This window comes from Psammomys obesus, unplaced genomic scaffold (genome assembly GCF_907164565.1).
Source record: "Psammomys obesus unplaced genomic scaffold, mPsaObe1.curated_primary_1811, whole genome shotgun sequence".
In the NCBI taxonomy this organism is placed as follows: domain Eukaryota; kingdom Metazoa; phylum Chordata; class Mammalia; order Rodentia; family Muridae; genus Psammomys; species Psammomys obesus.
This window is the reverse complement of record NW_026585504.1, coordinates 22,904,982-22,932,041: the sequence shown is the minus strand read 5'-3', so window position 1 is coordinate 22,932,041 and position 27,060 is coordinate 22,904,982. Positions and strand designations below refer to the sequence as shown.

The 27,060-nt window shown below is 39.8% G+C and overlaps 1 protein-coding gene across 4 annotated transcripts in view; it reads left to right on the top strand.

Annotated features, from left to right (window-relative positions):
• The window catches only part of Slc12a6 (solute carrier family 12 member 6), a 91,309-nt gene that overhangs the window by 60,666 nt on the left and 3,583 nt on the right, over nt 1–27,060 (top strand). For 3 of the 4 annotated variants that reach the window (XM_055599130.1, XM_055599122.1, XM_055599139.1), the window contains 22 exons: nt 171–265; nt 818–949; nt 1,983–2,129; nt 3,333–3,387; nt 3,851–3,981; nt 5,387–5,628; nt 8,556–8,770; nt 10,833–10,991; nt 11,168–11,266; nt 11,534–11,591; nt 13,347–13,521; nt 13,763–13,881; nt 15,821–15,919; nt 17,716–17,835; nt 18,709–18,813; nt 19,177–19,345; nt 21,469–21,664; nt 22,151–22,320; nt 23,618–23,749; nt 24,864–24,971; nt 25,127–25,311; nt 25,865–25,998. In XM_055599130.1, the coding sequence (XP_055455105.1) occupies nt 171–265; nt 818–949; nt 1,983–2,129; nt 3,333–3,387; nt 3,851–3,981; nt 5,387–5,628; nt 8,556–8,770; nt 10,833–10,991; nt 11,168–11,266; nt 11,534–11,591; nt 13,347–13,521; nt 13,763–13,881; nt 15,821–15,919; nt 17,716–17,835; nt 18,709–18,813; nt 19,177–19,345; nt 21,469–21,664; nt 22,151–22,320; nt 23,618–23,749; nt 24,864–24,971; nt 25,127–25,311; nt 25,865–25,998 (3,045 nt within the window). Of the gene's footprint in view, nt 1–170; nt 266–817; nt 950–1,982; nt 2,130–3,332; nt 3,388–3,850; nt 3,982–5,386; nt 5,629–8,555; nt 8,771–10,832; nt 10,992–11,167; nt 11,267–11,533; nt 11,592–13,346; nt 13,522–13,762; nt 13,882–15,820; nt 15,920–17,715; nt 17,836–18,708; nt 18,814–19,176; nt 19,346–21,468; nt 21,665–22,150; nt 22,321–23,617; nt 23,750–24,863; nt 24,972–25,126; nt 25,312–25,864; nt 25,999–27,060 lie in introns of those variants that run through there. The other variant, XM_055599149.1, reaches the window with a different exon arrangement.

The following is a 27,060-nucleotide window of genomic DNA, read 5'->3' as shown; positions in this document are numbered from 1 at the left end:
CTGAGGTCTCCCACTCAGGCTAAAGAACACCACATTCTCTAAGTGCTAACTGAGGTCTACCACTCAGGCTGAACTTGAGTCTGAAGTGGTTCTGTTAACACAGAGGCAACATACTCATTGGTCTCATGACTCAGTACTAATGAAAAGCCAATGTTTACCTTTCTTTTCAGATGATGGACATAAGAAAGCTCGAAATGCTTATCTCAATAATTCCAACTATGAAGAAGGAGACGAGTATTTTGATAAAAATCTGGCACTCTTTGAGGTAATACTTTAAGTGTGTGTGTGTGTGTGTGTGTGTGTGTGTGTGTGTGTGTGTCCATGCAGGAATAGAAGAGGTCATCATATTTCCCTGGAGATAAAGTTACAGGTGGTTGTGAGCCTCCCAATGTGGGTGCTGGTAACTGAACCCGGCCCCTGGAAAAGGAACCAAAGGCTCTTACTTACCCACTGAGCCATCATTCCCACCTACATGGTAGAATTCTCATCAGCAACTAGGAAATATGAAACCATCACATTTGCAGAAAAATGTTTAGAAATGAAAATCATGTTAAGCAAAATAAGCCAAACCAAGACAAAAACTGAATAGTGCATGTTTTCTCCCATATGTGTATTTAAATGTAAGTGTGTGTGTGTGTGTGTGTGTGAGAGAGAGAGAGAGCAGACTATGAGAACAAAGGAAGAGAAGTTAAGGGGACAGAGAAGTGGAGACAGAGGGTAATAGAACACAAGTCACATGAAAACACAACATTTCCTAGTAGAGAGCATTTTGTTGCTGAATTTTAGTATCCTTCATAAATTATTTCTTGCTTTCTAGGAAGAAATGGACACTAGGCCAAAGGTGTCTTCTCTCCTCAACCGCATGGCCAACTATACTAATCTGACACAGGGAGCAAAAGAACATGAAGAGGCAGAGAACATCACCGAAGGGAAAAAGAAGCCTACCAAGGTGAGGCCTCAGAACAGCCAGGCTAAATAAAAACAGCCCCAAGTATACGAGATGAAGCCATATTAAGAGCATCTGTCCGTGTTAAGAAACCATATATTAAATGCTTGATATACCCAGGACCATCATGGCCCAGACAGAATGTACAGTATCCTGGGAAGCCAGTCCCTGAGCTCTTTTAAACTCTGTTAAAATATATAGCATTTTCAGTGTCAGTTAATGCTTAACCAAAAACTTAAGCAAAATTAAAAGGAATGAGACTGATGAGAGCCTGCTGAAATGCTTTGCTACCCTGGTAGGTGAGGTATAGAGAGCCCTCTGACAATGGGGGATCTTAGCAGAAACCATCCAAGTGAGGAAGTTAGCCATGTGAGTGACAGCTTTTCAGGAAGGGGAGTTAGCACACCAGTAGGGAAGAATATCTCAACCCAGCTGCTCATGCTGTCTTCCTGGCACAGGTTTGGGTTTTGGGGTGCTCATTTTGTTGTTTTTGAGACAATGTCTTAAATGGCCTTGGACCTAGAATCCTCCTGCCTCAGCCTCCTAGGTCCTATGCATGTACCATGATGATATGCAGACATTGTTAGACCTTTTAAAATACTACTATATTTCTTACAATAAAATTATGCCAATACATATAATTAGGTAAGCTCTTTGCAAAGGGGCCAAATTGCCTTCAAGTTCTTACTTTCCCCATCCGTTTGATTTGCCAACTATTGTGAAGAATTTGTGCCTAATTCTCAAAAATTTCCATAAGTCATTCTGTTTTTAAATGAAAAGAAAAATTTAACAACTTTGAAGAATAGACATTTTTAGATTGTTGAGTGTTCCATTGCTTAAGTATGATAAAAATATGTGGGAGCTTATCCAAATTACAAATTTGTATAGATAATAGAAGTACTAAAAAGTATTAAGAGACTTTTGAAGATAATGCTTAAACTCCCTAACTCTACTTTGTGATTAATATGGTAAATCAAAGCAGTCTTTTATGGCTAACTGTATAATTTTTCCTTTTGTCTTACATTTTTATTTCTAGAGCCCCCAAATGGGTACTTTCATGGGTGTCTACCTCCCATGTCTACAAAATATTTTTGGAGTGATCCTCTTTCTGCGTCTTACCTGGGTAGTGGGCACAGCCGGAGTCCTTCAGGCCTTTGCAATTGTCCTTATCTGCTGCTGCTGTGTAAGTCCTGCACTGGCTCTGCGAGCTCACCTGCAGCATTTCCAGCTGCCAAGAATATATGCATGTGACCTCCGGGGGAACAAGCACAGAAAATAAAAGACTCATTATTCCAACCAGAGAGAGAATTTTGATCTTAAAATCGAAAAGGTTTTCATTAAGCACCCATTATTCATTACTTACTATGTAGTAATATGGTAGCCTAGATTTTTGGAAATAGAAAACAAAATGCAGGTCTTCAAAAATCCAAAATACGGATAATTTTAACTTGAAAACACTAGTGTTGTAACAGAACATGTTAGAAAATGCATATGCTATTCTAAAACACACTGAAAATAAAATTGATAGTGCCTTGGAAGGATGGGGTGAATCTGGATTGGGTTTGGTTTACTTAGAAGTCTCCTTTCTTGTTCCTTCCCCAGAAATTACTCTTTTTTTTTCGTGGACTTCTCCATTCAGCCCATTCTGGTTCTCCTTTAAGCTGCTCATTCTTATATGTCCCATCCCTGTTCATCAATCTTACTACCAGTTTCTGCTGTCCCCTTTGTTTGAGTAACCATTACATCCTCCACACGCATCGTGCTCAGCCGAGTACTGACCATGCAGGTTAAGCAGACATAACCTATGTCTTTACTAACTTAGTGGCACTGCCTTCTCTACTTCCAATTTCTGGAGCTTGAAACTTCTGGGTCATATTTGACTCCTTTGCCATTCACCACAGCCAATCTGCTCTCTCTGAGCTATTTCATGTGCAGCCTTCTTTTTCCCACTATCGCACTGTAGGTTTTAATTTTTACTTCCAATATAGATGCCTACTAGCTAGTCACTGTGGCTCCAGCAACTCTCTCTTTGAAGACTTTTCTGTACTGTTACTTTTTTTTAAATTTTTTCAGTGGTTCTCTCTCTCTCTCTCTCTGTGTGTGTGTGTGTGTGTGTGTGTGTGTGTGTGTGTGTGTGTGTATGTGTGTCTGTCTCTCTCTCTAACTATATATTGTTCTTGGCATTGTAGCTAGTCTGTAGGTAGGTTCCAGCCTACTTTGCAATGTTGTCTCCTAGCTGTCTCTTTTTGAATATGTTATACAGCAACCCTTCATAAAAATAAGTGGAATGAAATGTTTGCTATGTGTTCTGATGTCCATACATGGGAAAGCAGTACAGAAATGTCAGCTTTGCCCAGTACTAAAATCCTTCTTTCTTTCTCTACAGACAATGTTGACTGCGATCTCCATGAGTGCCATTGCCACTAATGGAGTGGTACCAGGTCAGTAGTCCAAGCTCAGATTTCAGAGACTATCAGTAATTAATCATTGTGTTATGCTTTTCCAAAGAAACTTAATGCATCTATTCTGTTGTCCATAGGGCACTATAACAGGGTCGTCTTCTAGAAGCAAGAGACAAATGCTGTTTAACTTAAGGAAGCTATCTGAAATTCATTATTTTTAAACTACAGTGCTCTCATTTCAGCCACATTCTTAATTTATAAATTATATTTTGTTAAACTATCTTATTTCTGTAGGAAATATCCTAATTTTGTTCCTAAGAGTGACAAAATGTAGAGTATTGGACACACCATAGCCCGTTAGCAAATCTGCTTTGTTACATTCAGTTCCCCAAAGTCTGATACATCTTTTGAGCGTATTTTAAAATTATTACTTATGACTTGTTTACAGTCCTCTTAGTGAAACCCTCACTGTATTCTGTTCACATTCTGTTTTGTCTTGTAGCCGGCGGCTCATACTTCATGATTTCCCGGGCCCTGGGCCCAGAGTTTGGTGGGGCTGTTGGCCTCTGCTTTTATCTTGGCACCACATTTGCAGCAGCCATGTATATTCTTGGTGCCATTGAAATTTTTCTGGTAAGTAATGAATGAATTGTGGTCTACAGTGTAGAAAGCCTGAGGTTTTGTTTTTGTTCTAGCTATCAAGGTTTTGGAGCCATCAGGTGATGGCTGCCCCGACTGTGCTCTTACAGTAATGCTGAGGCAGAAGGTTGAGGTGTCCTTCACCTGCCTGTCCTTCTCCTGCTATCTGATTGTCCCCAAGTCTATCACCTCAAGCTGGGACTTCATATCAAAGCAGAAAAGACTTATGCTAATAGAGAAGAGTAAAACAAGTTTATATATATATATGTGTATATATATACACATATATATATATATATATATATATATATATATATACACATATATATGTGTATATATATACACACATATATACATATATATATGTATATATATATATATGTATATATATATATATATAGTGTGTGTGTGAGTGTTTGTCTTTTCTAATGTGTTGAATACATGTGTGTAGACGCCAGTGATCAACCTGTTTCCTTGCCTGTTGTTCCTCAGGAGCCATCAATTGGCATTATGAGATGGGGTCTTTCACTGGGACCTGGAGCTCATCACCTTCAGCTGGCCAGCCAGTCAGCTCCAGGGTTCCTCCTGTCGTTCCCTCCCCAATACTAAGGTTGCAAGCACACACCACCAAGCCTAGCTTTTTACATAAGTCCAATGGATCAAACTTGGGTACTTATTCTTGTGCAGTGAGCAGTTCACTGGCTGAGGTTGTATCCCCAACCCCTTTTGATAACTTTATCCGAATGAAAGACTTTTTAATTTCCCTACCCATATTATAAATCTGCTCTATGCAATTTTTTAATAAAATTTTTCATTTTTTCTTTTTTCTATTTGGAAATACAGATATTTAGAATAGTAAATAGAGGGCAAAAATAATCTATGATATAACATTTCTATAGACATTCTAGAGCCAAATAAAATTTGGGTAATTTGCAGCCAGGTATGGTATATAACTTTAATCCCAGCACTTGGGAAGCAGAGGCAGGTGGGTCTTTTGAGTTTCATGCTAACTAGGACTGTGTAATTAGACCCTGTCCAAAATAAATGATTAAAAAGAAGAAAGGAGGGGCTGGAGAGAGGCTCAGCAGTTAAGAGCAATGGCTGCTCTTCCAGAAGACCAGGGTTCAATTCCTAGCACCCCCATTGCAACTCACAACTGTTCTAACTCCAGTTCCAGTAGATTCAACACCCTCATGCAGACATACATGCAGACAGAACACCAACACACATTAAAAAAAATAAAATCACTTTAAAAAAGAAAGGATAAAAATTAATGTTTTATTTTTTTGTTTAGGTTTCCTTTCCTTCACAGAAGTAACATATAAACTGTTATAGACCCTCTACTTGATTATTTGAAAGTGACCTCATTTCTTTTCTACTACTTTTTTCTTTCTAACAGGTGTATATTGTTCCCCGAGCTGCCATTTTTCGAAGTGATGATGTGCTCAAGGAGTCAGCAGCCATGCTCAATAACATGCGTGTGTATGGCACAGCCTTTTTGGTCCTCATGGTCTTGGTGGTATTCATTGGCGTACGCTACGTGAATAAGTTTGCCTCACTTTTCCTGGCCTGTGTAATTGTGTCCATCTTGGCTATCTACGCTGGTGCCATCAAGTCTTCCTTTGCTCCACCACACTTCCCGTATGTACCTATCTTTTGACCTAGTCATCATTGGGTAGTCAGTTACAGTGTCTGGTGATGTGAACATTTCTATCAGAATTTCATGGAGTGATTTCCCCATTGGCACAGTTTTCCAGCAGAAAGCTTCCTGACTTACTCTCCTATTGACCTTCTTCCTCACTGTAGAGCTAGCAGCAGTAGCAATCATGAAGGTACACGTATTTCAGTGCCCCTCCCCATAATGATTGTGTTTATGTGAACTACCCATGAAGGACTTGGCAGTCATAGTCATTACTAGCAAGCAACCTTTGTAAACAGTGTTAGATGCTTTTAAAATAAAAGTCAATTCAAAGAAATTGTAGAGTAGCAGTCTAAAGAAAGGGCTCTGTAGTTAAGAGCAGTGGCTGATCTACTAGAGGACCTGGGTTCAATTCCTAACACCCACTTGATGGCTCACAACTGTCTGTAACTCCAGTTCCAGGCCTCTACAGGCTTCAGTCACACAACTGTCACATACATGTAGACAAAAACACCCATACACATAAAATAAATAAATCTCTTAAAAATAATTACCTAAATCATTTATTTTGTTTATAGTTAATACCGTAATTCTGAATTCTTAGGTATAAAGAAAGGGAAGTGAATGTCCCATCACGTGTGTGTCCCTGGCATTGTATGCCATAAATGGTGCAGTGGTGAAATGGTGGCCGTCACTCACAGACTCACCTATTCTCCCTTTGAGTTGTGACACAGAGCCTGCTTGGCACTGGTCATTTGTAATCTTGTTACAGAAGTAACAAGATTGCCTTTGAATTCATATGGATCAGCTGGGGATCATATTTATTGATATTATGTTGATTTAAACAGGTTAGAACAAATTAAAAAAAAAAAAAAAAACAAACTCAGATCCAGTGAAGGTGAATGACTTTCCCCAAAGCCAACTAATGATGGGGCAAGAACATGGACTTTGTGATTTGCTGGCCATTTGGTATTTCTTCTATGTGATGTCAGTTATAGGTTCCACCATAAATTTTCATTTTGTTTACTTGGGGGCCATAAAATAATTAAAGATCATCTTCATAGTTATAGAAGTTTTCAATGCAATATTTTAGCTGTATCTCAACTTGGAAAATTCCATTTTGCTTCAGGTTCCCCTTTGGGGCTTCTCCACTTCTGTTTGGTTGGGGAGAAAAAAAATCACAGTGCAAGTTATTTTGTTTTTAAAAATTCCAGCATAACACATTAAAAAAAAAAAAAAAACAAACTTAGAGAAACCATGAAACAGAATAGGAATTGTTAAGTGTTGTTGAAGTAAAGTAATAGATATGTGGCTCATTGTGTATGTATGAAATCACTCTGCAGATTCCAAACTGTGTTTTGTTCTAGCTCAGAAGTATTTTACTTGGGTCTATTACTCCATTCTTTTTTATGTTTCTGGACAGAAATAAAAATAAATCTGCAGTTAATATTTGCATTTTCCTTAAATTTCCTCTGTACCACTGGGTCTAAGTTTAAGGTCACAAACACATTTTCTCGTGGGCCATAGAGGGATGTGTTTGTAAATCTAGTCAAGCTATCCTGCAGCAGTAGCCAAAAGCCTCAGCAGAACTGGCAGTTCCAAGAGATTACAAATAAAGCCCCTTCTCATTTCATCTCCTACCTTATTTCCTTTCCTCCCTTCCTCTGCCTAGGAAGAAAACAAACAGACAAAAATATGGGCATTGGGACATATTTTTAAAAATAATAGCAGAAGTAGTCTGGGATTTTATTATTGCTGTGGTAATGGTGTGTTGGGGGCTGCGGGGTGTTCACATGTATGCCTATGTAGAAACCAGAAAGTTTCAGGTGCCCCCTATCTGTTTCTGTCTTACTCTCTTGTGAGTCTTTAACTAAACCTGAAACTTACCATTGTTTGCATTGTTGAGATAGACTGGCTGGCCAGCAAACCCCAGGCTGTCTCTCTCTCCTCCCCAAACCCAATCCCCAGTGCTGAGATTACAGGCATGTATGACCACACCAGGCTTTTACCTGTGTGCTAGAGATCTGAACTCAGGAACTCATGCTTTTATAGCAAGCACTTGAACCCCACTGAGCCATCTCCTTAGCCCCTCCAGGATTCTTTCTTGCCTGAAAATGGATGAATAGTTAAACACTTTTGGAAGATAACTGAGCATAGTTTCTTTGTACAGTTCTTATGTTTGAATCATCTGTCATTTGTATGACCTTGATCTTGGGCAGAATATTGAATCTCTGTAACTCTCAGAGCCTCTATCCTCATAAGATAAACATTAAAACATTGTGAGATCTGGCAGAAAATGTAAGTCTCTGTGATTCACAGTGCTAGCCAGTAATGCTCATCTTTTCTAGTAAAATCTCTGAGAAAAGACATTTTTATCCTTTACTAAGTGGCTTTTCCTCTCTTTTTTTTGTTTGGTTGTTGGTTTGATTGGGGTTTTTTTGTTTTTTTTTTTATTATTATTATGAATTACACTTTATTCATTTTGTATCCCCCCATAAGCCCCTCCCTCCTCCCCTGCCGATCCCACCCTCCCTCCCCTTTCTGCATGCATGCCACTCCCCAAGTCCACTGATAGGGGAGGTTCTCCTCTTCTTTCTGATCTTAGTCTCAGTTCTCATCAAAAGTGGCTGCATTGTCCTCTACTGTGGCCTGGTAAGGCTGCTCCCCCCTCAGGGGGAAGTGATCAACGAGCAGGCCAATCAGATTATGTCAGAGGCAGTCCCTCTTTGGTTGGTTTTTTGAGACAGGGTTTCCTGTGTAGCCTTGGCTGACCTGAAACTCTCTCTGTAGACCAGGCTGGCTTTGAACTCATGGAGATCCAACTGCCTTTGCTTTCCTGAGTGCTACCGTTTCCTCTTTAAAACTTAGTTTTCTTTTCTTTTTTTCTCCCTTCTAATCTTTCTCTTCTTCCCTGTTTGCTTTGATTTAGGGTCTGTATGCTGGGCAACCGCACCCTGTCATCAAGACACATTGATGTTTGCTCTAAAACCAAGGAAGTTAACAACATGACAGTGCCATCAAAGTTATGGGGATTCTTCTGTAACTCAAGCCAGTTTTTTAATGCCACCTGTGATGAGTACTTTGTTCACAATAATGTCACCTCAATCCAAGGCATTCCTGGGCTGGCTAGTGGCATCATTACTGGTAAGTTAGAGAGTTCAGTTAGACCTGGTTTGGTTTGTGTTGTTTTTTCTTTAAGTACAGTAGGGGGAAATAGGCTTTCCCATCATAGATTCTTTTTTCCCCTTATTTTTGCTTCTTATTATAATATATTAATTATGCATAACAATGAGTTTCTTACCACATTTTATACATGTATTTTTTATATTTTGATCATATTGACACATACCCCTTATTCCCTCATTTGTTTGCATATACAGTAAATTTCATTAGACTTGTTTATGTGTTCATGAATGATGTGTGCATAGCAGCACAGGCACCTAACAGTGGCTACAGGACTGAAGAAAATGTCTCTCCCTCTCACATTACTTGGGTATATTTAAAGTTTCAGGGATGGGTGGGGTCATACTACATATTAAGGTTTTTTTGTTTGTTGTTTGTTTTGTTTGTTTGGGTTTTGGTTATTGGTTGGTTAGGTTTTTTGTTTTGTTTTTAAGAGATAGGGTTTCTCTGTGTAGCCTTGACTGTCCTAAACTTACTTTGTAGACCAGGCTAGCCTCAAACTCAGTGACCTGCCTACCTCTGCCTTCCAGAGTGCTGGAATTACAGGTGTACACCACCCAGCTCATGTGACATCTTAATAGAATTGGTCTTGTAAAGATTGTGTATAGGTAGTCAGAACCCGCATGCAAAGGCCACAACTGGAATTCAGCATTCTACATGATTCCCTTTCCCTCTGCATTTTCCATTCTTCCAGCCACGTTCAATGTTCACTGAGCCTTGAAGGGGGTGATAACTGTGACCAGTTGTTAATGAATCTCGACAGTTACCACTGCCCACTGTAAAAGGAAACTTCTCTGACAATAGCTGATAGCAGCACTAATATATAAGTATAAGCATAGTTGTTAGAAGGCAATTTGATAGGCACAACATGTCTATTTAGCAAATTTAGTTAGTAACTTCCCCATGAGGGTGATTGTTATGATTGCAGTGGCAAGGATTGAATCCAAGGAATGTGTCTGGCAGTTTAACGTGCTCTATCCCTGAGCTACACCCCAGCCTGCTGTCTATTTCTGTGTCTGTTGAACATAGCATGGATCCCTGTGTATTCGTGGATGGCTTTAAACTCATACTCTCTGTGCCTCCGCCTCCTGAGTGCTGGGAAGACTATAGGCATGCAGCACTGTGCCCAGCATATTTGTATTCTTCTCTTAGTGAAATTATCTATATTTAGAGCTCTCTTGTGGAGTGACGCTGTCAAAATTTGCCTTTTGAAAACAGAGGCTGACAAATGGCTTTTTAGCCTAGGGTAAGATAAAATATTTTGTGAATGTTTTTATTTGCCACTTTCCTCAAGCTAACTTAAACTCTTGGACATAAGCAGTCCTTCTGCCTCATGCTTCTGACAAGCTGGGACTGCAGATATTTGCCTTTCTTTATGTCTGACTTAATGTATTCTTGAGAAATTGCCAATTATCTTCCTGAAGGCATAGCTGAAATAGAACTTTTAATGTCACCACACACACACATACACACATTTGTTTTCCTAGCTCAGCTAAATTTCTGAAATTCTTTCCTTAAGTGATGGCCACCTTAAATGTTTTATCTACACATTTCTTTGCCCATAAAGCAAGTTCACACTAAAAACTGCTTTGATACTAATTTTTTAATTGGCTTTATATTTGATAACTAATTTAAAAATAGGCTTTATAGGGCATTTTATTTTAGTCTGCTTAACTTATACTAATTTGTGTTTTAAAAAATGTTAACTGCATTTATTATAACAAAGCATTTTGTAAAATTGTATTAGAACAAATGAGAAATAGAATTGTGTTGTATTCTGTGATATTTACATGTGTACATGTGTTCATGTTAAAGAAACAATGGCTCTTTAAAAACTACCACCATAAGCGGCTGAGGGAGAGGTAGCAAGTAAAAGGCTCTAGGGTCAGTCTCCAGTACAAATAGAGATAGGTGTCTCTGGTTGAATGTTGTTTGGGCAAGAAATCATGTACTTACATTGTTTTTACCTTGCATATATCCTTACATTCTCTTTCTACCAACCCCATCCCTCAACCCTTTGCAGAAAACCTTTGGAGTAATTATTTACCAAAGGGTGAGATTATTGAAAAGCCATCAGCCAAGTCATCTGATGTCGTGGGCAACTTAAACCATGAGTATGTCCTCGTTGACATCACCACCTCCTTCACTCTCCTGGTGGGGATCTTCTTTCCTTCTGTCACAGGTAAGGGGGTGGGGCTGTGACCTGTTTTAGAGAGCCATCAGCCACAGTGAGTGGGTTTTCTCAGGAGACAGAATTATGTTCTCGGTGTTCTTAGATTGCCCCTAGTCTTCAGTATCAGTATGAACATCAGGGTGCCCAGAAAGCCAAGAAGTGAACTTGGTGTTTGACTTTACTAGGTATCATGGCTGGGTCAAACAGATCCGGAGATCTGAAAGATGCTCAGAAGTCCATTCCCATTGGAACCGTCCTTGCCATCCTGACCACATCCTTCGTGTGTATCCTTCTTGTTAATCTGGTTTGAGTCATGGTGATGGGATCATACAGTAGAACCAAGATGATCAGTATTTTTATCTAATAATAATGCCTTCTCTTACCATCGCCTTACTTGCCAGATAGTTGACCTGTTTCATAACCATCATTAAAAAAAAGTATTTTACAGAAGTAGAGAATTTAACAACCCATTTATTGATAATGAATCATCCTGAGTGTAGTTACTATAAAAAGGTAAAGGACAACAATTTTCTTGACTCTCAGCATAACAGATTTAAGCAATGTTGTCCTTTTCGGTGCATGTATTGAAGGAGTTGTTCTCAGAGACAAGTAAGTATAACAACTATATGTCTGTCTCCCATGGCAGCTCATCACTAAAAACAGATATAATATCTAGAAACTAGGCCAAAGTGTCAGTTATAACTAATAAAATAGGAAATGTATATATTGAGCTAAAATGTATGTATATCTATCTATCTATCTATCTACCTATCTACAGATACATATATAGAGAGATAGCAGACAGCACACAGACAGACAGAATATGAATGTATACATGTGGGGTTAGAGAGATGGCTCAGAGGTTAAGAGCACTGGCTTCTCTTCCAGAGGTCCTGAGTTCAATTCCCAGCAATCACATGGTGGCTCACAACCATCTACAATAAGATGTGGTGTCTTCTTCTGACATGCAGGTGTATATGCAGATAGAACATTGTATACATAATAAATAAATAAAATATATTTTTTAAAAAGGGTGGGGGCAGAGAGATGGCTCAGAAGTTAAGAGCACTGCTTACCTTTCCAAAGGTCCTGAGTTCAATTCCCAGCAACCACACAGTGGCTTACAACCATCTATAATGAATATATATATGTATACACACATACATAATCAAAGAGCTTGTATAGCACATACAACAACATGCATGCACACAAAATAAAAACAATTATGGACCTCCTGCTTTCTATGTTTATTGTTGTAAATTAACAGAAAATGAGTGTTGGGTTATATATTATTTATTATGAGCCCTAAGATTATCACAGTGGTATTAGCTAACCGCTGTCACAAATAATAAGACAGAGACACCTAATAGATTTTTTTTTATTGCCTTATTTACCTTGGGCCGGGCATATATTTCACTTACACTGTCTCTATAACCTCACCATCCATCTCCTAGCCCCATCCAGTGCCATCTACCTTAATCCTTTCTATCTGGACTACCTTTCATCCATAATCTCATGGTACTTGCTTGTATTCTTCATCTGGGCCTTTTCACGCCATTATTGGGAATCCTTTCTCCCAGCCCATGTGGTTTCTTCTCCACACTAACCCGTCGTGGTGTCCTCCTCTTTTCTCTTTTCCTGTCCATCTGTCTCCTATGATTCTCCCTGTCCAAAGCCCAGGAACCTTAGCCACACCTACCCCATTCTGCTCTGCCCAGGTATAGGCTATTTAATCAGCCTATCAATTATGTCTTAGGCAGGTTTACAAAAGGATAGGTGTAACCAGATCTTGAAGGCCAGTAACACACATCAGACAAACCTCCAACATATGTTTTTCCACACTTTTCCAATTTCCACTCCAAAGCAGATTCATTGCTATTACAGAGAAATCCGTAAGTAAAGCTTGGCTTGTTTTCTAACTGTACTGTTTTGATTTAATATATATTATTAATTTTCTCCTCCTCAGTGGTGCTTGTTATTGAACCCAGGGCCTTAGAGATATGCTAAGTAAATGATGTAACAGCTATATCCCAAGCCCAGTAACTCATTTTTGAGACAGGGTCTTGCTGTGCATCCTGAGCTGGCCTTGAACTCAAAATGTAGACTTCTCTGGCCCCAAACTCATAATCCTCCTGCACCAGCCTCCTGAGAGCTAAGGTGACAGGTATGTGCCATCATGCCTGCTATTAGTGCTTTTTTGATGAAAACTCTGTAGCTTTACATTTTTTTAGTATTCCTGTTTACCTGAGTTTGAGTCTGTAAAAGTTATAAACAAGAAAAAATTCATTGGGTGAATGTCTTCCTAATTTTTTAATCTAAAGTTGTTTTCAAGTTAAATTTCTCCACTGTTTATGTCTTTCCTAGATTTGGGGATGCTGTGAAAGGTAATTTGGTTGTAGGCACCTTATCCTGGCCATCCCCGTGGGTGATTGTTATTGGCTCGTTCTTTTCAACATGTGGGGCTGGACTTCAGAGCCTCACAGGTGCACCGAGGCTGCTACAGGCTATTGCCAAGGATAATATCATACCTTTCCTTAGGGTGAGTGATGCTTGGTTGTGCCCTCTTCTCTGCCCAGGTTTACTGTAAAATGTTAACCTTTTCCAGCTTAAGAATCGGGCGATCCTAAATGTAGAGACATGTAGTTTTAGTACAAGGCTCTCAAAGTCCTTTGTGTGTGTTTTATATGATTGCTGTGAAGTTGCTCTTATTTTTTGGACGTTTGAAAGGGGCACATTTTTGTCAGTGCCCCCGTGCCGGATGTTTTCCCTTGTGTGTGCAGGTTTTTGGTCACAGCAAAGCCAATGGAGAACCTACCTGGGCCTTACTTCTAACTGCTGCCATAGCAGAGCTGGGAATTCTCATCGCTTCCCTGGATCTCGTGGCCCCAATTCTTTCCATGTAAGAGCTACTTACTCTCTTCAACTATGGTTGCTTAATGATATATAACATGGTTTCTGTCAGTCGTCTAAAAGTAATGATTATGACAGATTTGACCAAATATAGACTTCACTTAAAAAAAAAAATACTCCTGAGATGGGGCTGGAAAGATAATGGCTCAGTGGTTAACAGCATATATTGGATCTTCCAGAGGACCTAAGTTCAATTCCCAGCACCCATATCAGATGCCTCACAATTACCTATATGTCCAGTTCCAGGGGACATAACACCTGACCTAACACCTCACATAACACCTGTGAGCACTCATGTGAACACAGACACACACAGACACACACACACACACAGAATTAAAATAAATTTTTAAGAGACTATTCCTGAAAACTTTTATGTAAGGCTAACTTTTATAAATGACTATGATTTTGTAGCGGGAAGGATCCTACCTATAAGACTACTACCTCTTCCTCCTGTTTCTTCTTCTTTAAAAAAAAAAAAATGCTGGCTTTGAACCCAGAGCATTGTATGCATTAGGCATGCTCTCTACCACTGAATACCTCCAGCCCCTGATTTCTTTTATGAGTCATTAACAGTTGATTTCACTATTAGCTTCTATTAATTTACTTGTGACTCACTGATGACTTACTGTCTCTCTGACACTAGAATATAAGGCTCATGGTCTCAAAGAACTGATGATAGATAAGAAAACCAAGAATCCCCCATGTAGTGCAGTGAATGAAGGATGGTGGTGCTATGAAAGCACGGCACCTGGACAGAGTAGGGTTTTCTGTAGGACATGGCATGCATCTTGAAGGATACCTAGTTATTTGCTAAGCAGAAAAGGACAACATGTCTTAGTCTGCAGCTCCAGCGGATTTAGTGTCCTCTTCTGGCCTCTGCCATCACTAAGCACACAGTATGCTGCACATAAATACCTTCAGGGAAAACATCATACACATAAAAGCAAATAAGTCTTTACTCAGTATGGTGGTACACACCTTCTAATTCCAGTTCAGGAAGCAGAGGGAGACAGATATTTTTGAGTTTGAGGCCAACCTGGTCTATATATCTAGACAGAGAGTTCCAGGACAATCAAAGTTGACTAAATGAGACTGTCTCAAAAAAAGAAAAAAAAAATGAAGTGTGTGTTGTGGGTGGGGACTAGAAGAGGATATTAAACTAGACGTTGGGGAGGGGAGGGAGAAGTGAAAGCCTGAACTAAGGTGAAAATCCTAAAAAATGAAAATAAAGAAGTTTGGGAAGTTTAAAGTAAGTAGAATCATAGTACTTGATAGGTAAATTTAGGAGGAGAATTACTAAGGAAGCAGAAGTGTGGATTAGTTACTGAATATCTGGGTAAAGAATAGTTGTGCTTTGATCACCTTCCCCTGGAGGGAGCAGCCTTGCGAGGCCACAGAGGAGGACAGTTCAGCCAGCCTTGATGAGACCTGATAGGCTAGGGTCAGATAAAAGGGGAGGAGGTCCTCCCCTATCAGTGGACTTGGGAAAGGGCATAGGGGGAGAAGAGGGAAGGTGGATGGGACTATAGCGGGGATACAAAGTAAATAAATTGTAATAAATAAATAGAAAGATAGAAAGAGAGAGAGGAAGAAAGAAAGGGAGGGAGGGAAGGAAGGAAGGAAGGAAGGAAGGAAGGAAGGAAGGAAGGAAGGAAGGAAGGAAGGAAGGAAGGAAGGAAGGTTGGTTGGTTGGTTGTACTGGGCTCCAAGAGATGGCTCAGTGGTTAAGAGCACTGACTGCCCTTCCAGAAGTCCCTGAGTTCAATTTCCAGCACCCACATGGCTTTTAGGTTTTTAGTTTTCTTTACTTCCTGCTTGATAAATGGTTGGTCCAGAGTTTAGTAGTGCAGAGGCCTCCAGTTATTTAAAATAGCCCTCACAGAATCATTTTATAATAATTCCTCTTACTGCTTGTATTCCTCCAGGTTTTTTCTCATGTGTTACCTCTTTGTGAACTTGGCATGTGCCTTGCAAACATTACTCCGAACCCCTAACTGGAGGCCCCGATTCCGTTACTACCACTGGTAAGTCTTCATCTTCCTTATCTTTCTATAAATCTAGAATATTCTAGGTTTTCAGTACATTTTTATTTGCCAGTCATTCTATAGATATTTTGATGTTCAGTTGCCACTTGAATTCCTTCTTCCCTATTCTTTCATAGCTATATGTATTACTTTTAATATACACAAAGACAAATATACACAAAGTGCTTATTTACAGGCTGCTTCAGTCTTACAGCTCAGACCGTCTCTTTAAATATCTACCTTTCTATTCTCCCTTAGCTGAGCACTGGATTTCATGCTGCCTTGTCATTACATTTATATTCTCATCAGTTTTTCATTCTCACATTTAGTAATTCAGACTGTGAACTGTTAAGCTGGTTAGTCCTTAGTTTAGCTTCACTACTTCCTAGCCCTGTAACCTGCCTGAACGCATATAGCGTCATGAAATCTCAGTTTACTAATTCATAACAGAGTAATACATCTAAGGTGCACATTAATTCAGTGCTGGTATACAGTACAGCTCTCAGTGAAAAGATGTGGTGCTGTGGCATAGTCTTGTCAGTCCTGAAAGGGCCATCCACATTGTTTGTTTGTTTGTTTGTTTGTTTGTTTGTTTGTTTGTTTTGGAGGGTTGCTTTGGGTTTTGGTTGGTTGGGTTTTGGTAGGGTTTTTTTGTTTGATTGATTGGTTTGGTTTAGTTTTTGGAAATAGAGTTTTCTATCTAACTCTGGCTGTCCTGGAACTCACTCTGTAGACCAAGCTGGCCTCAAATTTAAGAGATCCACCTGCCTGTGCCTCCCAAGTGCTGGGATTAAAGGTGTGTGCCACCCACCCAGCTGCTATCCAGGTGTTTTGGCCACTGCCCCATCTCTTTTCTGTGTTCCAATGATAGTGGGTTTTTCTACTCATGTATGTGCCTGTTGCTGTGGTCTTGTTTTCTAACTTTCCTTATTCCTCCTCTGGCTTCTCTCACCAGTAACGGCCAGTGATGTGACATTTATGTGGTTAAAATGTGTACCTTCAACTGCTTTTAATACTTTCCATCTTTCCCCTAGCTTTCACACTAGTTAAAAGTTTGTGGTGAATGTTTTTTGTGTTATATCTTAATCTCCAAAGTAACAGTTCTTTTGTCTATGCTTGAATATTCATCACAGGGCTAGAAAGGTGATTCTGACCACAAAAGGACTTATACATAATTTATAATTAAAATTATAATTACATAATAATACATTATCTACATAATCTATTTTCTCAAGAAAGTTGCTGTCTACCAAGTTCCTCATTAAATGCTATAAAAAGCTAGTGGCAGCTTTTTATCAGTGGATTCTACAGTTATGTGGAATTAAATGCCCATAAAATGTTAGGAATACTTACAAAAGAAAAATGTAACATCACATTTTAAATTCTGACTGTGTTCACTCCCTGCTTTTCCAGATTAGTAATAATTGTCCTTGTGGCAGATAGCGCTGTGACATCCTGTATACATTTATGATTGTCCAGAAGCAAGCAGGCACAGGGCTCATCCCATCTGGGCTGCTGGGAAGGCTCAGTGGTAGATGACCTGCCCACATGTGCAAGGCATTGGGTTTGAGCCACAGCACCAGAGGAAGAAAATAGTCATTGCCACAGCTTTCAAGGCACACAATGATTTTTTTCTAATAATTGTTTTCATTGTATTTAACATAGTCCTGTCTGTAATTGACTAGAAATTAGAACAATCCCCACCATAGTCCAGGAGCACCCCAGAACTGGTTGGTGTCTTTCTTGCTGTTTAGAAGCATAATTCTTGGTTTATATTTTTGTTTTTTATTTTCCAGGGCCCTCTCTTTCATGGGAATGAGTATCTGTCTAGCTCTGATGTTCATTTCTTCCTGGTATTACGCTATTGTAGCTATGGTGATAGCTGGCATGATCTACAAGTACATTGAGTACCAGGGGTGAGTATGACTTTTACCTTGATCACTGCTGAAAGAGTCAGTCAAGAATGGCTGGTTTGGCCATGCACGGAACACACACCTGGAGTCATAGTACTCAGGAGGCTGAGACAGGAAGATTGCAAATACAAAGCAATCTAGCCTATATATCAACAAAAAGAAAAGAAGGAAGGAAGAAGGGAGGGAGGGAGGGAGGAAGGGAGGGAGGGAGGGAGGGATAAGATAAGATGCAGGGCTGGAGAGATGATGGCTTGGTGGTTAAGAGCACTAACTGCTCTTCCACAGAACTGTAGTTTAGTCCCCAGAACCCATCAGGCAGCTCAGAACCACATGGATCCCCGTTTGACCTCTAGAGACACTTGAACACAAAGATGCACACACATTCCTGACTTTTTAAAGGTATAACTAAAATGTAAATATCTTCTCTAATCTTTTCAAGCGAGAGATACTCTAAAATGAAATTAATCCCAAATAATGTCAAAATAACCAAAACCTCCAACAACCTCTAAAAATGGGAGTAAGTTATATTCTGATTCAGAAGATTACTTTGGACTTTACTTTCTATTACTTTCAAGATCACAATTACAAGTAATTTCCTAATCTGAATTGCTATTCCACACAGTTGCTTTTGAATATATACACAGGGGACTAAGTGAGTAACCCTGTGTTGTGGACATCTGTAGGGTGGTCAACCTCACAGTGGGTTCCTCATGCTCATGAGGAACAGCAGGTAAGCACGGCCACAAGTTTCAATCTTCTACTTTGTACATACCTTACTGTTAGATGCAGAACATCCTGGTGTGTGTTTTGAACTTCTATTCAGTGTGTATGTAAACTTACTACTCCATTACTCCTCTTTTCTCCTTTTTCTCCTAGGGCTGAGAAAGAATGGGGTGATGGTATCCGCGGGCTGTCGCTCAGTGCAGCTCGCTTTGCTTTGCTCCGCCTAGAGGAAGGACCTCCTCACACTAAGAACTGGAGGTAAAGCAGTTGCTAAACAAAGCCTAGTGCTGTTTGCATGTAGCTAACACACACAGCTGTGCTCTCTCGATCACCAGATAAAGGAGTTATTTGGTTTGAGGAACTGCTGTCAAGTTCTCAGCTATCCTCAAGGTTGCTGCCTTACTTATTGTGTATTTATTGTTTATTATTGTTATTCTGTGAAGACTGGTCAATTTCAGATAATACTGAGACTGTTTGAAATGACTCAGAACCCTCATCTGAGCATTCTTCTGATTCCATCCTTCTGTCAAGTTAAATGTTTTATAGAGACCTCCTGAAGTAAAGGATGAAGTTGTCACCTGTTTCCCACACCCAGGTGTCTTCTCCCTCGCCTCTTCACAGGCCTCAGTTGCTTGTACTGCTGAAGCTGGATGAAGACTTACACGTCAAGCACCCCCGCCTCCTCACCTTTGCCTCACAGCTCAAGGCAGGAAAGGGACTCACTATTGTGGGCTCTGTCATTGTGGGGAACTTCCTGGAGAACTACGGTGAAGCTCTAGCCGCGGAGCAGGTAAGGAGCACAGCCTCTTGTCTCCACTTCTCAAATGTTTGTGTTCCCTCAGCTTTTTAAAAGGCCACAGTGCAGTCAGAAGAAGGGTGGTGCTTCTCTCCCCAAATAGAAACCTATTGTTATCAGGTAATAAAAGCAGGAAATTCCTTTTATTCCTATTTATTTAAAAAAATCCTTTTCTGAGGCTGGCCTGGTGGCACACACCTTTAATCCCAGCACTTAGGAGGCGGGCAGACCTCTGTGAGATTAAGACCAACCTGGTCTTTGCAGTGAGTACCAAAATCACATAGAGAGACCCTGACTCAAAAAAAAAAAACAAAAAAAAAAAAAAAAAAAAACTTTTCTGTATGTACCTTGATAACAGATATCTGAGGAAATCATTGAAAACAGTAGAGCATTTGAATGGTATAACAGATATAAAAGAAAAAATCAGTTTAAAAGAATGTATTTACATAAGAGTTTGCTGACTGACTTTGAACATAAGGTTCAATAATACTTTTTAAAGATTTATAAACTTAATCACAAAGCTGTAAGCTAAGTTCAAATAAACAGGAAGACCTTAGACTTCTAAGTTACACCTTTCCTGTGTGACCTAGGCCCCTAACTCAGTGCTGACTTTTGAACAGTCATATTCCACCAAACCGAAGGAGCTAGAATAGATATCTATTCTTCCCATTTAAAGCATTACCTGTGAGATTATCAATAAACATAATTTTCAGTGAGACTCCAAATGTTGATCTGAAAGTAAGAGAAATCATGTGGATGTTTATATTCAACTGTGGAGAAAAATCCCTAAATCTTATAACAGCAGTGGCAAAGTTGACTTTTCTTTTTACTACCTTTTGTATGGAATCAAGAAAACTTATAGTGCACTATTTCTGATTAGCTGTGCAGAGCAGGTTCTTCTCATAAAGAAAGAAGTGTTTGTTCTAATACTGTCAGTGATGGAATTGATCTTGTTGTTTAGAGAAACTGTCAGCTGTATTTCAAAATACTGGATTTCATTTGGAATATGTTGAAACTCTTAAAGAGTAGAAAACATAGTTCAGAGTACATGCTGCTTTTTATAGAGAACCTGAGTTTGGTTTCCAGCACCCATGCTGAGCAGCTCACCTATAACTGTACCTCCAGGGAATCTAACTCCCTCTTCTGGTGTCCACTAGTACCTGCATTCCTGTGTGCACACACACAATTTTTTTTCCAGAGACAGGGTTTCGCTGTGTAGCCTTGGCTGTCCTGGACTCACTTTGTAGACCAGGCTGGTTTCAAACTCTGAGAGATCCTCCTGCCTCTGCCTCCCAGAGTGCTGGGAGTACAGGCGTGCACTACCACATACACAATTAATTTTTAAAATTAAATCTTTTAAAAAACCTAGAAATCTCAAATATTAATCCAAATGACAAATATTTATTTTTTAAAAAGCATATGTTCTCAAATTAAGATCCTTACTCCAAATAACCACTAGCTTAATTTGTGTCTTTGGGGAAATCATACCCATTTTATATATCATTATTCCCATTCCCTTTCCAACAAACGGAGTAGGGTAAGAATAAATAGGTGTATGGTACCATCTCTAAGTTAGCTTGATTAAATGCAGCACTAAATTAAATGCAGGTATCCTTGCCATTCAGATGTCACAATAAATATTAGAAGAGGGAAGAGGGAAAAAAAGAAACCTTACCTGAGAATATTCTGAAGAGAAACTTCCAGGATCATCAGATTAGGTTTCTTGAGAAATAAATCAGGGCATGGTTGGGGCTGGCAATATAATGTTTACAGTAATGAACTTACACTGTCAGTCAAACTATGTCTAGTATTCACTTTTTGGACATCCCTGTGCTCAGTGCTTCACCTGAAAAGGAAGCAATCAGACTAGAGGGAAGAGGAAAGAAGCCACATAGACAATCAGCTATAGATAATAATATAGGTGAAAAGCACTTACAAAGTAAAGACAAAACAAAGATGACACTTCACTGAAGCACACTTCACTTGAGGGACTTTTCTGTGTAGATGAGTCTTACGTAGAGTTTGGAGAGAGATGGCACTAGAGTAGCGAGATGGAATGATGAGTTAAAACGTTTATGAAAGCAGTTAAAGCAGTTGAAGTTTTGCATCTTTTTCAGACCATTAAGCACCTAATGGAGGCAGAAAAGGTGAAAGGATTCTGCCAGCTGGTGGTGGCTGCCAAGCTGAAGGAGGGCATGTCACACCTCATCCAGTCCTGTGGCCTTGGGGGCATGAAGCACAACACAGTGGCGATGGGCTGGCCCAGTGGCTGGCGCCAGAGTGAAGACTCTCGTGCCTGGAAGACCTTCATTGGTACAGAATTTAACCTGAGGGCCCAGAGGGGGTTATCTGTCACCCTAACCTGCCTCCCGCAGTTGAGGCCATGCCATGAAGCATGCTGCCAGAAGGCCACCTAAAAACTAGCAACCTGATGTTACCTGCCCTCTCCATCTTTACATTTATGTTCACAAATTATCATTTTCAGTTGTCATTTTTCATTGTGATGTCCTCACAGGATCTAGAAAGATTGTCTTTCATCAAACTTGTTCTAAATTCATACTTTAAATATGCAGTACAGAGTAGCCCTAGTTACCTAAACCATGGTTCCCCATTTGGTTCCTAGTTCCCCAGACTTCACTCAGTGACCTCTGTTTCTTAGTAAAGTATAATGCTTTATAAAGTAGGACACTTTATTCAAAGAAATGTCAGTGAGCACTGCCTTCCTTTCCTGGGATGGTGGGAAGCAAGCAAGCCCAATGATTCTTGTTTGCGTATTTTAATCCTATCTTCTCTCCATAGGCACAGTTCGAGTGACAACTGCTGCCCATCTAGCCCTGCTGGTGGCTAAAAATGTCTCCTTCTTTCCCAGCAACGTGGAACAATTTTCTGAGGGCAACATTGATGTGTGGTGGATTGTGCATGATGGGGGCATGCTCATGCTATTACCATTTCTACTGAAACAGCACAAGGTATTCTGGACCACTCCTTAAAGCATTTCCTCATGCTGTGCTGGCTCAATTGTTGTTGTGTAATGAATTTAAAATCTGAAGAAGCAGGGCTTATTCTTGGCTCTCCCATAATCCCAGCTTCAGCCTTAAAAGAAGTAGAGTGTGTATTTTTTTTTAATTATGCTGTTGTATTTTATATCAGTCCACCTTAAGTGAAATACTATCAGCTTAGGAAAGTTCCATATAAGTAGAAAAAACAAAAGACAGGAATGTATCAGTTTCAGGGCTAAGTGTATGTGTGTTGTGCGTGTCATATCCATGTATGCTCATTAACTGCAAGTTTGTATGGTATCATTGCTATGTTGTCTAATTATAGCACTCTCAGTGTATTCTGAGAGAGAATATGTAGATGCGTTTTTCCCTTCCCATATGAAGCCAGAAGCTGTTCTGCAGAGGGCAGCAGCTTGGTGTCCTCTGAATCAATCCTGACATAATTATCTGGAGATAGCATTCTATCCATCCCACAGGTTGATGATTAGTCTACACAGTGTTTTCCTGCATCCTGAGGATGCTGATTGCAAGCCCTGATTGTTCTACTCATACTTCTGACTTTGGAGTTTACATGCCTCTCTTCCTAGATTCAGTTAATGAACTAGACAGGGTTACTAAATTCAAAGAAAACATTTTGTTACGTTTACTTCTTTATGATTTTAGAACATTGCAAAGGATACAGATATGGAGATGTAGAGGACATGGCATCTGGGAAGAGGCATGGAGTTTCTGTATCCTTGCTGGCATGCACTGTTCTCCAGGATCTATCTCATTTTCAGTTACAGAAGCTCCCAAAGTTCACTCTAGTAGGATTTTATGGAAGCTTTCATACACAGACCTGACGAAATCATCCACTGTTGGTGATGAACTGCACTCTCAGCCCCTCTGTCCTTCCAAGGATTTTGAAAGTTATGCACCATGAGTCAAGGACAATTTCACAATACTACATGAGCACGTCTTTTCTTACAATGAAATTAAGTATGTAAAGCCAGGAATGGTGAAACATGCCTGTAATCTCACCACTCAGGAAGCCTAGGTCAGAGGATCAAAGTTCAAGGCCAGCTTCAACTATAGCATTAATGTAGAATGTTTTTAATGTGTTGATTAGTCAATCTTTTACACTCATACAAAAATGTATCAAACAGAAAGCAAGGAATAGATACTTGATACTACAGCCAGGCTGTTCGAGACACAAATGTCTCATTTTAGGAAATCACTTTTTCCCTTCTTGCATCTAATTTTCCATGTATACATGGCATCATGTCAGGTATGGCGAAAATGCAGCATACGGATCTTCACAGTAGCCCAACTAGAAGACAACAGTATCCAGATGAAGAAGGACCTGGCCACCTTCCTGTACCATCTGCGCATTGAGGCAGAAGTGGAAGTGGTAGAGATGGTGAGGAAGTAGTCTGACATAGTAAAGACCACCTCTCCCTCAACCCCAGCTCTCTTCCTAGAGTCTAGTTTGGGATATTACTTAGCTATAAATATGTAGTTCAATTCCCTAGGCCTAACAAACCCCTAACTTATTGACCTAAGTAAGTAGAATGTGTTAAGTGTTTACAATTGATTTTATTTATTTATTTAAACACTTAACATTTTTATTACAGTGTGTGTGTGTGTGTGTGTGTGTGTGTGTGTATGTATGTGTATGGATCGGAGGAAAACTTACAGGAGTCAGTTGTTCCTTCTATCATGTGATTGCTTTCACATTCAGGACATCAGACATGGAAGCAAGTACCTTTACCCACTGGGTCATCTTCCTGCCTCTTTTTGTTTGCTTTGTTATTTGTTTACTGCACAGCTCTTAAATATGTACCAAATTCTTAGCTGCTTATTATATTTATTGATGTTTAGTTCATGTTAAAAAATCATACACCCTGGGGGCTAGAGAGATGGCTCAGAGGTTAAGAGCACTGGCTGTTCTTCCAAAGGTCCTGAGTTCAATTCCCAGCAACCACATAGTGTCTCATAACCATCTATAATGAGATCTGGTGCCCTCTTCTGGCCTGCTGGCTCACATGCGGGCAGAATACTGTATAATTAATTAATTAAAATAAACATACTTTTGTGTGCAAAATAAAAATTACAATATGTTTTGTTTCAAGGAAACAAATAATGATTAGATCCTAGCAAAAACTCAAAGCCTCTATATTTAATCTGCACTCCCCAAATCATGTGTCCAAGACAGATCAAAATAGGAGTGAAAGGTTGCTGTGGTGACAGTTTGTCTGAATTAGGTCAGTTCTGTAAAAATAAAGATGTTGGAGGCTGGATTGATGGCTCAGCCATTAAGAGCATTGGCTGCTCTTCCTGAGGTTCTGGGTTCATTTCCCAGCACCTACATGACAGCTCACAACTATCTATAACTGCATTTTGAGGGGATCTGACACCCTCACACAGACATACATACAGGCAAAACACCAGTGCAATATAATAAAAATCAATTTAAAACAATAAATATGTTTGGTTAACCTTCTTTGTGCCCTACTTTGTATGCTACCTGGCAGCATGACAGTGACATATCTGCCTATACATATGAGCGCACCCTGATGATGGAGCAGAGATCCCAGATGCTCCGGCACATGCGGCTATCCAAAACAGAACGAGACAGAGAGGTGAGACCTTTCTGAATTAACTGATCTGTTCTGAAGCTTGTCATTGATAGAGACAAATATTTTCTTTTCATTTTGTCAGTTATTCCAGTATAACCTACAGTCAGTTAAGGAATGAGGAAAAGAATAGGAGGGAGAATAACTGTGATCTTCCCCAGGCACAACTGGTGAAAGATCGAAACTCAATGCTACGCTTAACTAGCATTGGCTCTGATGAGGATGAAGAAACAGAAACATACCAGGAAAAGGTGCACATGACTTGGACCAAGGATAAATACATGGCATCCCGGGGGCAAAAGGTCAAGTCAATAGAAGGATTCCAGGACCTACTTAATATGCGTCCGTAAGTGTTTCCACTCACAAGCTTATCCTATAATACATTATCCTAGACAGTGGTACATACGTGATTTTATCTGAACACAGTCGCATAGGATGAGGTGTCTTTATCTTGCCTAGATCTGCTATTTATTGTTTGCCTATGAAAATTATTTCCCAATTAAACACTGGAAACAAGCTAGCCATCCTTTTCTCCACCACATAGCTCATTTCTATATTATTTGTCTATTCTAACAAAATAAGCAAACAGAATGAGAAAACCAGGCCAGTGAGCTAATAGCTTGTTAGGTAAAGGTGCTTGGTCAAAGTGCTAGGTCAAGCTTTAGTACCTGAATTTGATCACCAGGACTCCCCAAAAAGCTGCCCCACACACGCACAAGTAAACCACCACCACCCACACAAAGAATAAGAAAACTAGAGATGTTAATACAGCAATTATCATGTTATCCATAGATAAATGAAAAAGTTTGGGCCATCAAAATAAAGAGTACTTATAACTTTTTGTTGTATGTTTGTTTGTTTGTTTGTTGCCTTAACTATCTGATTTCTTGCCCGCTCAGGGACCAGTCCAATGTGAGAAGGATGCATACAGCAGTGAAGCTCAATGAAGTTATAGTTAACAAGTCCCATGAAGCAAAGCTGGTTTTGTTGAATATGCCAGGACCACCCCGAAACCCTGAAGGTGATGAAAATTGTATCCTTTCCAAGAGGGAAGCTACCAATAGGAAAAAATTCTTCTCAAGACAAATAGGTAATAGTTAAAGTCAGTCTATTCTCCAGGTTCCTCCTCAGAGGAACAGAGGTAGGAATGCTTCCAAGGCTGTGAGATTAATTGGTTTCCTCTCAGGAAGCTGGCAAGAGGGTTATTATATAGTCTCTGAATCCCAGTTATACCAAGGTGGTAAATTTGCAACGTGACTTCTATTTTTCAGTGATAAACCCAGAGACAGAATACCCACATCCATTCTCCTTTTCAGGATCCTCACTCTGCAAAGCTTCTTTCTTTTGGATGGAGTTAGGGGAGAAGCACTTGAGACTTCTTAAAAGACAAGAGGCTCTTCAACCCTTATTTTTATGGGAACCTCCAGCCCTGCAATGACACAGACTGTCCATCTTAGCAACACTATTGAGGAAAAGAGGGGTGATTTGTTTAATTAATGAAGAAAGTGGTATGAAAATCTGACTCACGTAGCCTCACTTAGAAATTATGTGGGTTCTCTCTAGAGATATTTTGAGCTGGTATTTTTTAGTCCTTTTCTTATTTTTTGGCATTTTTGTCAAAAGGATAATATTACTTGTGAATTCTCCCCCGCAATACACCCCAAGACAGGTTTTCTCTCTGTGTAGCCTTAGCTGTCCTGGAACTCACTTTGTAGACTAGGCTGGCCTTGAACTCAGCTGCCTGCCTCTGCCTCCTGAGTGCTGGGATTAAGGTGTGAGAGACCACTACCACCAGCTCATCTTTCATTTTTTTAAATTGTGTGTGAATACACATGTACACAGGCATATGAGTGCACATTACATTTATATGGAGGTCAGAGGGCAACCTTTGTGTCAAACTTGGGTTATCAGGCTTGAACAGCAAGTGTCTTTTATCTACCCAGCTACCCTCCCCCCCCCCCTTATTTTTCATGTGTGTTGCCTGGTGCCTGGAGGTCTGAAAAGGTTCTTGGATTTCTAGAAACTGAGTTACAGAAGGTCATGGGCCACCATATGCATGCTGGGAAACTCATACTGGGGTCCACTGCAAGATCAT